Source organism: Anopheles stephensi, chromosome 2 (genome assembly GCF_013141755.1).
Source record: "Anopheles stephensi strain Indian chromosome 2, UCI_ANSTEP_V1.0, whole genome shotgun sequence".
NCBI lineage: Eukaryota > Metazoa > Arthropoda > Insecta > Diptera > Culicidae > Anopheles > Anopheles stephensi.
In genome coordinates, this window is record NC_050202.1 from 73,564,228 (window position 1) to 73,580,947 (window position 16,720).

At 51.4% G+C, this 16,720-nt stretch overlaps 3 protein-coding genes and 1 long non-coding RNA gene across 4 annotated transcripts; 1 reads left to right on the forward strand and 3 right to left on the reverse strand.

Annotated features, from left to right (window-relative positions):
• Positions 1-229: 229 nt before the first annotated feature.
• LOC118504296 lies at positions 230-8,994 on the forward strand. Its single transcript, XM_036038592.1, has 5 exons — positions 230-3,002; positions 3,372-3,491; positions 3,581-3,661; positions 7,677-7,816; positions 7,897-8,994. Exons 1-5 carry the CDS (start codon positions 1,329-1,331, stop codon positions 8,108-8,110), a joined length of 2,229 nt encoding a protein of 742 aa, XP_035894485.1. The 5' UTR covers positions 230-1,328; the 3' UTR covers positions 8,111-8,994.
• Positions 5,659-7,250, reverse strand: LOC118504303. The gene is made up of 2 exons (XR_004905287.1): positions 6,838-7,250; positions 5,659-6,774 (listed from the first exon to the last, which is right to left on the reverse strand). It is a non-coding gene; the product is annotated as an uncharacterized LOC118504303 (long non-coding RNA).
• LOC118504299 (cytochrome P450 9c1-like) lies at positions 8,198-11,067 on the reverse strand. Its single transcript, XM_036038596.1, has 3 exons — positions 10,972-11,067; positions 10,671-10,912; positions 8,198-10,597 (listed from the first exon to the last, which is right to left on the reverse strand). Exons 2-3 carry the CDS (start codon positions 10,889-10,891, stop codon positions 9,289-9,291), a joined length of 1,530 nt encoding a protein of 509 aa, XP_035894489.1. The 5' UTR covers positions 10,892-10,912; positions 10,972-11,067; the 3' UTR covers positions 8,198-9,288.
• A 162-nt stretch (positions 11,068-11,229) lies between these two features.
• Positions 11,230-16,401, reverse strand: LOC118504293. The gene is made up of 4 exons (XM_036038589.1): positions 16,273-16,401; positions 14,388-16,194; positions 14,128-14,314; positions 11,230-14,067 (listed from the first exon to the last, which is right to left on the reverse strand). The coding sequence occupies exons 2-4, from the start codon at positions 14,950-14,952 to the stop codon at positions 11,322-11,324; spliced, it is 3,498 nt and encodes a 1,165-aa protein (XP_035894482.1). The 5' UTR covers positions 14,953-16,194; positions 16,273-16,401; the 3' UTR covers positions 11,230-11,321.
• Positions 16,402-16,720: the final 319 nt, after the last annotated feature.

Below are 16,720 nucleotides of genomic sequence, written 5' to 3' on the forward strand. Positions count from 1 at the left end.
GAAAAAATGTGTGTGTTGTGTGTTGTGTTCGGCTGCAATTTAATTTCCAATGAGAACGCTCCGCATCGGGGTACTGCTGTCGGCAAACTTCACCCTCACCGAGCCTACTGAGATGGGCTGCAGATATGCTTATGCGATACAGAAACGATTAAACGACCAGCAGGAGCATGCGGACGAACCCTGCAATGCGGCAGCACGCAGATGACACGCACACACTCGTACAAAAAGGTCCGATTTTACAGCGCTTTCTGCACTCGTTACGGTACGGTGTGTCGGGGCCTGGTCTGGTCTGGTTCTGTGTGTACTGCTGCTGCAGCTGCGATTCGAGACCGCATACGTCCAAAGGACGGTGGAAAGTTGGTTCAAGTGCATTGGATTTTTGTACGGCAGAAAAAGGAGTGCTTGCTGTTGTGTCTGTCACATCCTGTGCGCCCGGTGGTGGTACGACTGCGAGTGTATGCACGCGTGATTAGCGGAAGATGAAAGTCACTGACAAACAGTGTTGCCGACGGTGTCGTTTGTGCTGCCGCTGCGATACGAATCCGTAATAAGACACAACCGAATTCGGCATACGTAGGGACCGTAGCGGCGTAGTTGAAATGCGTAACAACACCGCCGAAAGTGGTAGCACCAGCAGCAGCAGCAGCAGTAGCCGGAAGCATACGACGGATGGAACAGGCAAAGGAGCCACTGCTTTTGCAAGGTCGTTGTCGGTCAAATTGTGAAATTCCCACATTGTGTGGTTAATAACGTTGGCAGGTTGGTTGGTGCGTTTGTGGAGAAAGTGAGGAGTGACAGAGTGAAAGAGAGAGTGTTAGTCAGCGTATGTGCGTCCGTGTGTATGTGTGTATACTATGTGTCTAGTGCAGTTCTCGCAGCCGCGTAGGAAGTGCAACAGTGTGAAGGGAGTGTGTGGTGCAGCAAAATGAGAAATGTCAAACAAGGCCACCGAATCCACGGTCTACTTGGATAATCAAAACAATCGCACCAACCTTCAGCGCGTTTTGGATTCCGTTTACTGTTGAAGAAGTTCTACCAAACGTAGTTTGCTTTTGTGACTTCGCTGGGTAGTAGAAGCATAAAGCTGAGTATGTTTATTTGTCGTGCCGTGTGCCGTGTTTTGCATCAGCCCATTGCGGGGCGAATTTAAAACCCGTACCGTGTGCTTGTTGCTTGTGTAAGTGCGTGAGCGTACGCTTGTGTGTGTGTGTGTTTGTGTGATACATTTTTGTTGTGATTTTGTGCCCAAGTGCTCATGGGGAGATGTTGGCGGATATCGGGAAGGATTTCAGCAACTAAGGCCAGCACCGTCTGCACCCACAACAGCGATGGGAGACAGTAGCGGTCCACAGCGTTTCACGAACTATTTGCAACCAGCCAGCCAGCAGCAAACCACACCGAACATGATCGTACAGCAGCATCGTCACTTCCAGCACCAGTGCCGCATATGTGGTGTGAACGAAGGGCTTCGACGGTGTAGCCGTTGCCAGATTGCGTACTACTGTTCGGTTGACCATCAGCGGATAGACTGGAAGGTACACAAGACCGAGTGCCGTTCGATACATCTGCCACCGCAGCCATCGTCAACAATGGTTGCGGCAGCATCGATGCAGCTGCAACAGCAACAGAATCGGCAAACACTTTGTGCAATATATCCTGCTGTTCCTTGCAGCGATGGACACCAGCAGCAGCAGCAGCAGCTGGGAAATGTTTTCATGCCATCATCCGCCGCCACGACCGAAGGCAGCAGTTTTTGTGTACGTGCAGAAATGCTACAACCGAACAGCAGCACCAACACCATCAACGGTGGGTTTGTGCCACAGGCAGCAAATGTAAACATCGCTGCACACCCTTCACTAACACAGTCGCCCGCAGATCAGAATGCGTCTTCTGCTATCGCCACCGTCCCTACCCACCACCCTACGCCAGCAACCACCGCAACCCCCGTTGTTGGCCCTATGTACAACGGCGGGGAGTCAGCTGCAGCGACGACGTGCGCGCGAACGCAGCAACCGATGATAGCCTCCGACGGTAGCGACAGTGGCGATGAGTTTCTGAACGAGCTCGCAGTTTCAAAGTTGTTTCCGATCGATGCACTCGCGTCCGCCGAGGAGCTCGCCGATCTTGACCAGCTCGACGTCGATCACATACTGAACGAGAACAATTTTCTCAACAACATTAACAACTTAAACGTATTCGACGGTACCGAACAGCACCAGCAGCAGCAGCAGCAGCAGCTGCCAGAACAGTTCATCGAGTCGGATTTTGCAATCACAGAAGACGTACAGCAGCAGCAACAGACGCCAGACAACAACAATCGGTTCGATACCGACCTTAGCACGGACGCGGTCGCCTTTCTGAACAACAATAACCATTTTGTGCTTGACAATCCGGCCGTGCCCGGCAGTGACGGTGGTGACCACGGTCAGCCAGTAGTGTTGCTCGATCCAAGTAACCCGGTGTACTCGGGCAGAGCGTCGAAGATGCAGCTAGCACAGTCGGGTGGCAGTGTGATGTTGCTACAGCAACCGCAGCAGCTTGACCAGCGGACAACAGCATCCAAAGCGCAGCAGCAGCAGCAGCAGCAGCAACAACAACAGTTGGCCGCCCTCCTCCGGCAGGCCAGCAGTGCGGTAGTGGATAGTGGACCAATTCTAGCAAAAGTGGAGCAAGCAAAGCAGCAAGACATTCGCAAGGGAAGGACTCAACAGGTTTCGAACCTTAGTGTAGCTAACAATGGAAAGCCCACTTCCGGTCCGGGTGTTGTTTCCACTGGGAGCAGTGGTGGCGATGCGACGCCGCATTCTGCTGCCAGTGAGGGCAGTGGAGCTGCTGCCGAAATGTTCGATTTGGACTGTGAAAATTTGGACGAAGCCTGCCACAGCTTGATACGGGATATGAACGAGTATGGCGTGTGCGTGTTGGACAATTTTTTGGGCCAGGAGCGGGGTCTGCAAGTGCTCGACGAGGTGACCGGGATGTATTCGTCCGGAGTGTTTCGGGTAAGAAAATTGAGTGCTTTATGGAAATTGAGGACCCGTGATTGCATTAAACCAGTGCCCTTCCCTTGACATGATCAAAGTTATGAAGCTTGGTATAATTTTTGCAACATACATAAGTCGGCCGCCTAGCACGGTAGGATAAAGATGTCTGTATGTGCCTTTTTGCTTATCTTATCTAACGCTTAAGACGACTTTGCCGATTCGTTCCTGTTTTTTTTTTTGTTGCCTTTGTTGATTTGGCGTACAAATGTGCACAAATTGAATTCCTCCCCGCATGGCACACCATTAGGAATGCATTACGATTTTTTTTCCCCGGGGTGGGAAATTCCGATAAGGCAATGTGGTAATGCAACAATACTTTTCTTACAGGACGGGCAACTAGTTTCGAACCGGGTTGGAAACAATCTGCGCCATATACGAGGAGACAAAATCACCTGGATCGGTGGCAAGGAACCTGGCTGCAGCAGCATCGGATACCTTATCAATCGTGTAAGTATAATGTCGTGTGTGTTTGTGTGTTAAAACGTTGTTCCCTCGGGCAAACTGGAGCTAATTACACTTCGCACGTTCATCCGCAGGTCGATGCAGTCATTACCAACTGCAAGCGTATGGAGAACAATGGCAAACTTGGCCGATATAATATCAAGGAGCGAACAAAGGTACGTCTTCAATTAATCTTTTCGGCAATTTTTGATTTCTGCATGGGGCAAAAGCGGTCTCTCTGTGGCTGGTGGTACCTACCAAGCGAAACGAGCACGTGCAGCCGTACATGTGCGCGCGTTCCGTGCCGTGCGACGAAATCTCGCTCCGAATTTGAATGTCGCGCAACATGCTACCAAATGCGTACGTGAGCTCGCACGTGCACGTTGGTTAGCCTGCTCTTGGTACACGTGCCATCTCTGTTGCTCTGCGCATTACCTTTCTTCACCCTCGAAATAACCTTTCCGAGCGTTCGCTTACCGAGCCTTTGCCGAATGTTTCTCGTTGGCCCAGGTTATGGTACGACGCTGTTGGCGTCTCATCTTTCCAGCACTGACTGGGGGGACTCCTACTTGACTGGTGCCGGTTCCAGCCCAAGCTTCTCTGGCGATGGTCATCCTTGACATTATCGATCATCTGTTTGCATGCTTTCCGTTCTGCTGTGTGCTATTCTATTCCTTCTTTTTTCCTTCATTTCCCTCAACCTGTGGCACTGCGGGAGAACAGATCAATGAAAGACCTTGAGGCGTACCATCCCTTTCCCCAAACGAACGGATGGTGCGTATGGCCGGATGGTCACGTAGGTTCCCACCCGGCTGGCTTATAACCGCGTTCAGGGCCACCCGGGAGTAGAAGGCTGCACTTTCACACTTCTTGCACACACCGACCGATGACAATCATCGAATGCAACCATGACCGATGTGGTCGTCTTATCTTGCCACGTTTCTTCGGGCACAATTGTGGCACAAGCGGATGTTTGTCACATGCGGGTTGCGGTCAGCGGGCAGGTAAAAGGGAAAAGCTTTTTGCGCGACCATTTTTACCACCCGTCCACCCGCCCCGTTTGTAAACAGTTTGCTGTTGGATCGGTGTAAACAGTGGATCAGTTCCACGAATCTAAAACCCTCTAAATCACCTGCTGCCGCTTCTACTAAACCCGGTCAGTTGTGCCCCTTCTGCGCCTATTTGCCCAATGTATTAGTGCTACTACTATTTACGGCTAACTGCCCCACTGTTAGCCCCTTATACTGCGTTCTGGGAGTATATCTGCATCTGGAGAACATCTGCCCATGCCCACTCATTCTCCACCGTTCAATGGCGTATTAATATTGACCGAGAATGAAATCATCTTCCAATATGTGTCACAGAGAGGAAGAGAACCCATCCCCCCTCCCCGGCGGTGTGGACATCGTTTTGCGTTGCTTTGTTTTTGCAATTACACCTCAATCTGGAAATTGCGCTGCTCAGCAAAACAAAACCATTTGATCAACAAAAGCCCCACAACCATCTCCCACAATCAATGAAACGTGATTGATGACACACCAGAGACATCCGACATCGCGATTACATGGCTTCCTGCCGCTTCCCCGTTGCGCTTGATCCGATCTGAATGGTTTTTGTCATGGTTGCCTGCCGTGGTGTGTAAGGATAGAGCTGGCTTTCTTCGTGTTGTAAGGCCTCTGCAACGGACGATAAGATCGTGGAAGGGGTTACCCCATGGTCTTTAATCGATCGTCGCTTTTAGCTTAATATCGGGTATTACCGGGATAGCGGGGTTATGTTCAGAAAGCCTAGACATGCTGGAGTTAGATGGCTGACACTTGCTCACATGTCAACGAAGTGGCGAAGATAATTGGACGATGAAGCCATGCAGATGACACACCAAGGACGTTGGTTTAGGGTATAGCAATTGGCAAACTTATGTCGGTCTACGGCAATCAAGATGGGGGTGTTTCTGTACAAATCTCTTACCACCCATTCCTTCTAAGCAGTCACTAGGCATTCATGTGGCATTTCTGGATTATTTTCCAACTGTTTTGAAGAGTTGTGACATGCTTTAGAACTGGAAACTACTATCGCTTTTTTTTTTTTGCTAGATTGATTATTTAAATTGGCAACCTTATTTAAAATAGTACTCAAATGCTCTCTTCAATAAGGCCAGGCCGTCCTTTTCTCTCTATCTCTCTTTTATTGTCCTAAAGACCTCCTACTCTTAGGTCATGCCTGCTATTTCTGGCTAACTAGACTTAATTACCACGAAGTTGGATAGTCATAGTTTGGGGCGGTCCGGTGGCAGATGCGATAACGGCGCCGGCCTTCACACGGCAGGACCGGGGTTCTAATCCCATCTCGACCATCTCCCCGTACCTAGGGATATGAAAACTTTACTACGGGTAAAATTAAGTCACTGAAAGCCAGAAATGGCAGGCCGAGACCTCTCGAGGTTGTAGTGCCAAGGAAAAAAAAGTTAGATGGTCAGTCCTCACTACGGGGGAACGGTGCGGATGGGATTTGAACTGCCGACCTGTCGTATGAAGACCGACGGCCCTTTGTTGCCTCTACCCGGTGCGCCAGGTCGTCCTATCAATTAGAACGGAAAGCCTGGATCGTTTCTTATGGACCGTGGATTGATCGTTAGAGATTTGTGCAGATTGAACCTTACACTTAATCACCGAGAAGACGAAATATTACTATGTAAGTCTTCTTCTTCTTTTGTGGCCTAACGACCGCTTAAGGTCATGCCTGCCATTTCTGGCTTACTAGACTTAATGATACCGTATAGTTGAATAGTCAGTCCTCACTATTAGGGGAACGACCCAGATGAGACTTGAACTCCGGGTCCTGCCGTAGAACACCGGTGCCCCGCAGTCGCAGTCGACCACCGGGCAGCCCACTATATCCAGATATGCGAATAGAAGGCGAGCGCCGTCTTCAAGGGATTGTAGAATTTCAAATTACTATCTGGTCACTACTGAACCGAGAGATTAGTGCCGTAGTGCCACTAGCTCTATTGAATCATTCATTCACAAACAATGCGTAGCGCGCTTATCTGTGCCAAGTGTGCTATCCGTTGCGCTGCTTATCTTATTGTTACTTCTGACTAATACACCACTTCTCGAATGGGGATGATTTATTTGGGAGTATCACGTACAACAATTACTCCTCATTTGAGAGCCACCGGGTCCACCATTCATCACACGGGAATGCTCTTGTTTGGTCACATTCCATTGTGGGAGAAGGCATCCTCCAGGAGCCTCAAATATCCTGCCGACCGTCTTCGTCTAACAGCGACCTGCAATTTTAGATTAATGTTTTACTGATTGGAGTTTTGTAAATGATATGGATGGACACCCACCTTGTGCTGCTAGTTCTCGATCGTATCACGCTGGATTAACACCGGCTTTCGCGTTGTATTATCGTGTACTTAAGCGAACGCTATCAGCGAAGGGCTTTGCAACTGATTGTTCAATCTCTGCCAACCGTTGTGCTCTCTCCCTCTTTCTGTCTCTTTCCTGTTCCGAGAAGTTTTAGCTTACCACCCCTTACCACATCCATCGGATAACGCACGATTCCTTCACAAGGTGCGCGCAGCTGATAATGGGGGAGTGGGACTCAGGTGTACCACACAAACACCATGTTAAGCGCGCGCACTCCAATGCTCCAACGCCCATTGCACCGAAAGCTTCTCCGGGACCAACACGCGGGATACCGCGGGTCGATGGTTGGCGGTGGGAAAATATTTGCGCAGCGGCGTGCGCACAGTTTCGAATTCGTCTTTGCGACCGAGCGACCGACCGAGACACCGAGGAGTTTGTCACGTACGCCATACGCCACGGGGATGATGATGATGATGATGATGATGATGATGATGATGACGATGGTTTCGTACCCGAATTTTGGGTACGAAAGGGGGAATGCTTACGGACAGGGCCGGCTTTGGTTGGATAGCATTCTGTGGTTTGTTGCTGTGGAGATGTTTTTAAGGCATTTTAATATATTCTAGTCCAGTTTCCTGTGGACTTTTGCAGCTATGTGACTAGAGAGACTTTGAATTTGAGACTGATAGCACTTATCAAAAAGCGATATGCGCAGTTTGGCTGCCAGAAGGATGGAGCTTGAACCCCCTTGGCTTGTGTTTTTCCTAGTTTCTGTGGAACATATTAACTCAGGTATGATTTTTTCGTATCGTTTTAGGCTATGGTCGCATGCTATCCTGGGTCCGGGTCCCATTACGTGAAGCACGTTGACAATCCCAACCGGGACGGACGCTGTATTACCGCCATCTACTATCTTAACCTCGATTGGGACGTGCGGGAAAGCGGTGGTTTGCTCAGGTATGTTGTGTGTCTCTCGCTGGCAATCGTTTCCCGCCACAGCCATTTTGCTAGTTACTGTACTTCGGCACTACTTTTAGGATTTTCCCGGAGGGATGCAACGATCGCGTTGCCGACATTGAGCCCATCTTTGATCGCATCCTGTTCTTCTGGTCGGACCGGCGCAACCCGCACGAGGTCCAGCCGGCCCATCGCACCCGGTACGCCATAACGCTCTGGTACCTGGACGCGGAGGAACGGGAATCGGCCCGGTTGCGCTACCAGCTCGACTGTGAGAAACGATTAAAGGCTTAGTGTTTTGGGAGGGTGTGGGGGGGGGGGGAGGGGAGGCGGGTGTCGGTGTCGTCAAAGCAAGTCACACGGTAAAGCGTAATCGAGTACTTGTGCTCGCGATCGTACCAAATCGAATAATTTATTAGCAAAATTGTTATTCAAATGTGATATAACTATTATAGAAATGTGTGTGTGTGTGTTTGAGTGTGTGTGTGTGTGTGTGTGTGTGAACGAGGGAGAGAGTGGCCTATTTTACGTGTATAGCCCCTTGTAGCAACGTTCGTAAAAGGGCAATTTTTGTGCGCAAGCCAGTATATTAGCCAGGGATGCAAAGGGAATGTGTAAGATAGACAACGAAGCACGGAAAGTGATTGGTGGCAGAATCGGTATCGAAATCGGCCGATCCTGCCTGCCTGCCGATCTGTGTACCTAACATAAGTAGGACAGAGAACAAATTGAAGCAAAAAAAGTGAAGAGAGAGAGAGAGAGAGAGAGATTGGTGCACCGGTTTGTTGATACGTTGTTGATCGGTTTCATTATTAGCTAGCAAAATTGTGAGCCGCCAGTTCGTTTGTTTGCTAATCGGCGCGAGGAAAAAGGAAAGACTACGAATATACAATCTTGCTCCTTCTGGTTGGGTGGGAAGCGGCAGGACATGCTACAGCGGCAGAGCCTACTGTGTTGCTCCTCGTTTGTGCTGTAATTTAACTGATATTGAAGGTATAGACAAACGGTGAGGTGACAGCATATGAGGTCGATTTTTGGATAGAGAACAACGGAAAGGAATACACAGAAGCTAGGACGGAATGTGAGGAAACGAATGTTCAGACTGTGTGTGTGTGTGTGTGTGTGTGGTGGTAATTTTGTACATGCTATACAATATTAGATAGCTTGCGAAAACGAAATCGATGTGTTGTTTTTGCTTTTTTTTGGGAAAATTTGAAGTTTCACTTTTTGCCCCGTAGGTGTATAATAGGAATATGAGCAGTCGACGTGAATTATGCGCGAAATCCTAAAGCCCAAGCCCAAGTTACCAAGGAGACACACTGAAAAGCATGCTTTGGTGCGATACTTGGATGGGGTTTTATTCGCTTTTGGTTGATAGTTTTTTCGGTTTGATTGCTTTTTAACTGGGCAGGCTCTGTCTTGAACGCGCCGAAAATAGTTGTTAATACTGTGTGTGTGTGTGTGTGTTTCCGTCACTTTGCTACCCTCGGTTCCATCCGTATCCAGAAACCATCCCGTGCTTCCAGCGAAGAGGCCGACTCGATCAGCTTCAACGGTTCGGGCGTCCGTTCTCCGGGTTGCAGCGTGTACCGTTGGACCAGTGCCACCAGCGTAACCTTCACCACCAACTTTACAAACTCCTGCCCCACACAACCTCGCCCAATGCCGAACGGAATGAATGGTGTGTTGCTGTGTGGCACGCTTACCACCTGCCCACCCACAAACCGTTCCGGGCGGAACTGTTCCGGCTGTGGAAAGTAATCGCCATTCCGGTGGAGGGCCCACACCGACAGGTACAGTTTGTCACCCACCTTCAGCGGGATCGATGCTCGATCTCCATTTTCGGTGGCCGGAATGAGGAATGGTTTGGTGCACTCGCGTACAAGCAGTGGATGGGGTGGCCATTTGCGGAGTGTTTCCTGTACGATTGCGTCCAGGTACGGTAGCGAACGGATACGCTCGTACGGTGGTATACCGGACGCACTGTTTGCAAGCCCGCTGGTGACCATTTCGTCGTACAGCTTCTGCTGCACGGCTGGGTTTTGGGCCAGCTCGTAGACAGCGAACGAGAGTAGATTAAGCGTCGGTTCGAAACCCTTCGTAAAGAAGGTGGCACACTGAGCCGTCAGCTGTTCGTCCGACAGTTGCTGCGAAGTGTTCAGTTTGTCATTCGCTTGCTTAAGGAAGCGTCCCATCGAGTTGGTGGTTGCGGTGGAAGCTGTGGAACGGAACTGCTTGAGCAGATAGTCGATCTCCTGTCGGTCGGTAAATTGTACGCCGATGGTACGCATAAGTCCCGGCGCCAGGTAGAATGCCATCGTTTTAATCACCTGCACCGGATTGGTTCCGTATGCCATCCCGCTTGCCACGGCACAGAATCGATCCGTGTCGTCCTGGAATGTGTTTAGCTCCTTGCCGAACGCTATGCCGGCAAACGTGTTCAGTGTGTGCTTCAGGAAGATGGCCTTCATTTCCAGCTCTAGCTCGACGCGCGATGCTATAAAGTCGACCAAAGCGGCACAGCATCGCTGCACAGTTTTGTCCATCGCAGACAGATTGCTTGGGGCGTGGAAAACGGGCGTAAGGAAGGAGGCTAGCTGCGATGCCTTGTCCGCACCCTTCACGAGATGAAGCTGACCGCCGAGAAAACGATCCTTCTCTTCGTCCAGGAAATAGCCGTGGCTCGCGAAGTGGCCCATGTTTGGCTGCAGCAGCTGGCGTACAAGAGTTGGGTCCCGCACGTACAAGGCCGGTGTCATGTAGTTGAAGAATCCGAACAATCTTTAAAAAGGGGGGCGATATTCAATGTGACGCGATGCAAGGATCATCCGACAGTGCCCTTTCCCCTGCTTACCCATGGGCGGAGAATTTCCGGTAAAACTGTTCGATTTTCTCCATCGTCGTCAGCTTGCCGCTAAGCACATCGTCCAAATTACCGTACAGAAAGTGGGGCCGCTCGAAGGGTACACGCAACAGTCGAAAGTAGGACCGGTGGCGGGTTAGCAGCTTGTACGTAAAGAACCCGAGCAGTGTGACGAGAATGAAGGTGAACCAGTACAGATCTTCCTGATTCATTGTGGTGCGATTTTTGGGGCGCTGTCGAAGGAAATTTTTGTTACTTAATTTCGTAGAAAAGTACAGCAATTTAAACTCACCGTGGGTAGGGGAATCGGGAAAACGGCGTTGCCCGCGGTCAGCTGATGTCCGGCTTTCAGCTGTCGTTACTTTGATGGTAAACACAAATATGCCAGTGTTGCCAAACGCTTTGCTAGTGCAAAATTCGAGCACTTGCCTTAACTGCTCGACACTCCATATTCATGCAGTTGTTTAAAATTTCCGTTGCCAAAATAAATCGTCCAGCGCACTTTGAATAAATCATTTCCTCCACACACACAAAAATCGTACCAAAACCATTCAAGTACTAACCACACTTACTTTATTTAATCCTTAAAGTAACCTCTATTTTACACAACCCTTACCAAGAAACCTCCTCCTCTCCTCTCTCTCACGCATTCTTACCAAACCAACCGGAAAACAGTTGATGAAACTCGTTCGACGCTCGTCGCACAAAGTTGACCACCGATCGCAACATAAATGCGCCCGGTTTCCCTTCATCGTCCGCGTCTGGGTGGGTATTGCCATCTTCGCGAGCTTCCTTCAGGGCCGCTTGGTCCGCAGCGGCGGACACCACCAGCTTCGGTCGTTGTGCCGATGGCTGCACCGGTAGGACGAGATGCTCGTGCGAAAACTCTTCCGACTGCTGGTGCTGGCGTTGAATCATGTTGGACCGTTCCCGGGATTCCCAGGACTGTGGATGAAGCAGGACGTTTCGTTTCGTTCGCTTTAGGGACGGTTCGTTCGGGGCGACCGCGCCACCCCCATCAACAACATCATCCTCGCCAGCGCCATCGCTCACCTCCCGGGCATTGTTATCTTCCGCTTCCAGCTCCTCGATCGCCTCCAGCAGCAGGTCAAACATTTCGGCAAACTTTTGCTGCAGCTTGGCGTTGGTGCGGAAAAAGTCCTCCAACCGTTGCACCTCTTCCGATTCGATCGAGGAGGCAGCAGGCTGCTCGGTTAGGACCAGCCCGCCGGGGAAGGAACGTTTGAAGCGATGGGGCCGTAACTCGGCAACCTCAGCGGATGTGGATTCTAGCGACCAGGTAGGATCGAGCCGTGGGACAATCTGACGCTCCTCGCTGGTCCGGGGTGCCGGTGTGAAGAGGTGGATTTCTTCTTCCGACGCTGGCACAGCCATGGGACGGTCGGTCGGTTGTTCCTCCATTGGCACATCGTACATGGCGGCGGGTTGAGTGTCCTCGGGAGAGCTTTCCTCCATTTCGGTAGTGGTAGTACGCCGCTGTTGTTCGTCAACCGCCTGGGGCTCATCAAAGCGCTTGTCCTTCATCTGTACGATTGTGAACGCCGCCTCTCGGCTGTTTGCTTCCGTCAGTCGATTCGGTTGTCTGTCTTCTTCCGATTGTTCTCGCCGGATCGACATGAACCGATCGGAACGTCTCGCTTCTCGGCCCTCGTGCTGCTCGTGCTTCGGTCCTCGCCGTAGTGTTCGTCGGCGCACGCAGTCGGCCTCCTGCTCCTCACTGCTCTCGATCGGTCTACGTTCCCAGGCCGGCGCGAAACGATGAAAATCGCGCTGATTGATCGAGATCCTTCGCCGGACAGCGGCTGGCCGATGACGCACTGCTGATCCCCAGCTTCCCATCCTATACCCTCCCGATGAGCGCTGCTCCAGCTGCTCCAGCTGCTCCGCTTGATCCATATCAACGTTATCGTCATCGGTCATCGGCACGTACCGACCATGCTCTTCGTCGCCACTCGCCACACCCTTCGAGATTACCAGGTGTACATCGCCCAGCGGAAAGTCCGAACGCGAGTGCAGCTCATCGTCCTCCTCGCTGCCGGCAAAGCTCGGTGGCTCGTTGACCGCTTCCGCCAGTGACGAGCGCTTCGTTTTACGGCTCGCCAGCTTCGCCGACATGCGCTTCATCAGTCGCTCCTGGAACCGGCGGTTGGGATGCGCGTTCAAGCGCCGGCCGCCCATCAGCATATCGCCCCGTTTCGCCCGTTCCCGGCGCGCTTCGCGCAGCGGGTGCTTCATCTTCTTCAGATTACGCTTCTCCAACCGTTTCTCCTTCTGGCGGATGCGACGCTGCTGCCGCTTGTAGGCTTGCGTTTGGCGGGGTCCACGCGCTGCCCTTTCGCTGGTCGCCTGTACCGGTTGCGGGTCCGCGAGTACCTCCGAGAGGCTTTCCGCAAGGCTATCGCTTTGTGGTGCATTAGCGAAACGAGCGAGAAATCGTTTCCGTTTCTCCCCGCCGAACGGCGTCCTGGTTGCCGGGCGATCGTTCATTAGCAGCGAACGACGCACCCGCCGCTTGACACTTTCGAGCGGAACCTTTTCCAACAGCTCTCCGATCAGATGTTCCAGCAGCAGGTCAGTGGAGGTGCGATCGGGCAGGATCATCTCACGGGGCAGCTTCTTGCGCTGGGGGAGAACATCGTTCCGGCACTCGCGTACCTGAACGCCTGGCACGACCGCGAACAGGATTGCTTGCGCTGGGACGTAGAAGCTAACGCCGTGCGTGAGTGTGGTGACTGCGCGTACCGGATCGGGTTGAGGTTGGTGGTCCGTGTTGGGCTGCTCCAGCGGACGGTTGTTCACCATCGGCTGGCCGTCCTGCACGGTCAACAGAAACAGCTCGACCGGCGAGGAGAGTGATCGGGTCATCAGTTTGATCGTAACGTTAGCCGCAGCACCGTCCTGATCCCCGTTCACGACCACGAGCGTCAGGGAACCGGTACGATTTCGCGTACAGTAAGCGTATACCGACGTGTGGCTGCTGCTGCTGCTGCTGCTGCTGCTAGTGTCCAACGTGATAGAAGGATCCACATTAAACTGCACCGGGAACACCTTATGACCAACGGTTTGTTTGTAGAGCAGGCCGATTAGATAGTTGAACGAATACTGCTGAATGTCGTCCCGGCGAAGGGGCTGAAACACCGCACTTATCCCACCCCGGGCAGCTTCGCCGAGTGTGCGAGCGTACTCCATGCCTTCGCGGACACAAGCTTGACAGCAAGCAGCCGGTGCGGCAGCGGACAGTTCCGGTTCCGAGCGCTTCTCCTCAACAAGATCGAGCCACACCGGCAGCCGTTGCTTTGAAAGTCCGCGCAGATGGATTTCTCGCTGAATGGTGGTGTAATTCCATGCCGCACGGTCGGACTTTGGTCTACGGTGATAGAATAGGGCATTTAGAAAATGGGGAAATCGTAATCAAAATCAATCGTACCCGGTTATTGTGATGGCTTCCACAAGGCTGTCGACATTGGCGTGGAAGTACTGAATCTCTTCCATTGAGATAAACTGTGGACTCAACTCCGATGCTACCATGGTCCAGTCTTGCTCGGGAAACGCCTGCAGCATGGTACGGAAGGTCCGCAAATCATCCGCATACTTTGGTGCGTCTTTTACGAGTCCTACGGGGGGGGGGGGGGACGAGTTCAGTAAAGAAGCTTCGTACCGCTCGAAACTGCAAAGATCGATTCTTACCATTCCCAAGCTGCCAGCGACATTCGCTAATGCCGAGCGTACTGGCGACGGTCAGAATCCGGAGAGCGTTCTTCGCGTCCCATTGCCCACCATCGGTCGGATAGTCGAGCACAAACACTGGCATCAGGTGTGCGCGTCTGGCCCACTCGTAGAACGCTTGCCACGCACCCGCACTTATCTGCACCAGCTCCATATCTTCCGGCTGGCCAATCACACTCTCACCGGCCGCTGTCTGCAGATGCAGCTGCGAGGAATCTGCCACCACCTTCAGGAACGTACCGCCGAGGCTCTGGGCCATTTGGAAGCTCGTTTCACTGATCGGATTGCCCTGCCCGTCGAAGATGTCTTGCGGTTTGGCGTAGAAACTTATAAACTCATCGCCCAGCACGTTCGCTAACCGTTTCGTATTAACACTGACACCGAGCTGACGCACCGGTTCACTACCGACCGCGGGCGGGACCTCGTTCTCACCTGCTGCACCACGGACACCGGGAACGAGGAGCAGTATCACTAGCACCAACCAAAGGCGGGTGAACAGTTGGACCTTACTCTGCACTAACGTCATCGTTGGGGAACGTTCGTTCGGCTTGATCAGTTCGTTCCGGCAAGGAACGTGCCTGCTGCTGACCAGTAACTGTGTGCGCCCAAAATGCGTGATGCTACCTTCTTTTGTGCTTTATCAGTTGGACGATCAGGTGAGGGAACAGAGGGAAGGGGCCGGGGGGGAAGGGGATAATTTCACCAGAAGAGCCAGACACCACCTACCTGTACCGCGGTAAGGTTTCGAACTAGCACCATTCTTGCCTTGTTTGTATGGCTTGGCAGATTTTTGTTTCGGTAAGGGTAAGTAGTTCTGGTTCTGCAAAAAGCTCCAGAAGCAAAATTGGAAAAGTGCGAACCTCAGCGAAAGCAACCGTACAGAACCTAACGGCATCCAACCACCCGGGTGACAGGAATGCAGCTACGGTGGTGTTGTTGGCTAGCGTATTTCGAGAGTCAAAAGGGCAAAACCGTTTTCGTCGATTCATCAGGAAAGCTGGACACAGGTCATAGTCAACGGCTGGTGTAGAGGAGTGTAACAGGGGGAAAAACAAACAACGCGCCCGTAACACAAACACGAGTGAGGCGTAAAAGCGCCAAAAAAACACGTGATTCCCACCGAATTGTCTATTCGTAGGGGAGGCTCTTTAAAAATCTCACCACACCAGTATTAAATTTGTTCATCTCATTACACTTCAAATTTGGAACTGCGAACGGCGGCCTAAGAGGAAGTAGAAGGATGCTGTCTGCTGGAGTTGTTAACAGCCTCGCGAGAACCCGAACGCGACCTGGACGTTGCATACCGATTGTGGTACGAGGGCCTGCCAGTTGGTCTTAGGGAAAATAATCCACCTAGCATGTTGTCAGCTTCCGGTCTACCGACATGGGGCTCGGAACGACTTCTTTGACGACTGCGTGACCTCGTTCGTGCTCGGCTCGATCGTCGCGCTGATCGCCGTAATCTTCGGGACCTTCTGATACGATCATATCTGCGATGCCTATTTCGTGGTTGGCGTTCGAGCACACTGCGCTCTACGTGTGGAACTAACAGCTCCAATATCACAATTCCATTTTCGTCGACAAGGTCGGGCTCCACATCCGCGGCAAGGTCGGAATCCATTTCATAGCTATACTCATAATCTTCAAACGCCGGTTCGTATGGTTCGTCCGGTTGTTGCGATCCTTCCGTACTAGCCGTTCGTTGCGTGATCGAATCATCCTCGGTATCCTCCGCATCGTCCGGATCTTCGAGCCATTCTTTGGGCATCTGTTTCGGTGGAGGAAAACATAATGCACTTTAGTGTTTATTTGTATAGTTACATCCAAATGTATGACGACCACGTACCTTTAAATCCATTTTGGAATGATTTTGAATGTTGGTAGCATTAAGTAATATTTTCTGAAAGCCACTGCCTCTAACCAAATGGCTTTGATACACTTGCTGCTGCAGGCTTCTTCGATTAAAGCTTTTTTGTTCATGTATTTTTTATTGCTCCACACGAACGCGAGCTTCCAAGACTACAAACCACGGGTGACTTGGATTTGGAAAATAGTTTTATTGACTTTCATTTCTCAATGTTGTTCATGCCTCGCTTGCTTCAATTCGTTTAGACTTGAAAAATAGAATATGGGGTAGCGCGGCACCAGTTGCTAATGGACATAGACCTTCGATCAATATGCAGGACAGACTTTTTCAGTTTGGAAAATCGAAAATAGCAAACATTAAATAAGTCCCTTGGGCATTTGTGGCGCTGACTTGTGTAACCGGGGCGCCATATTAGCTAGTCGATTCA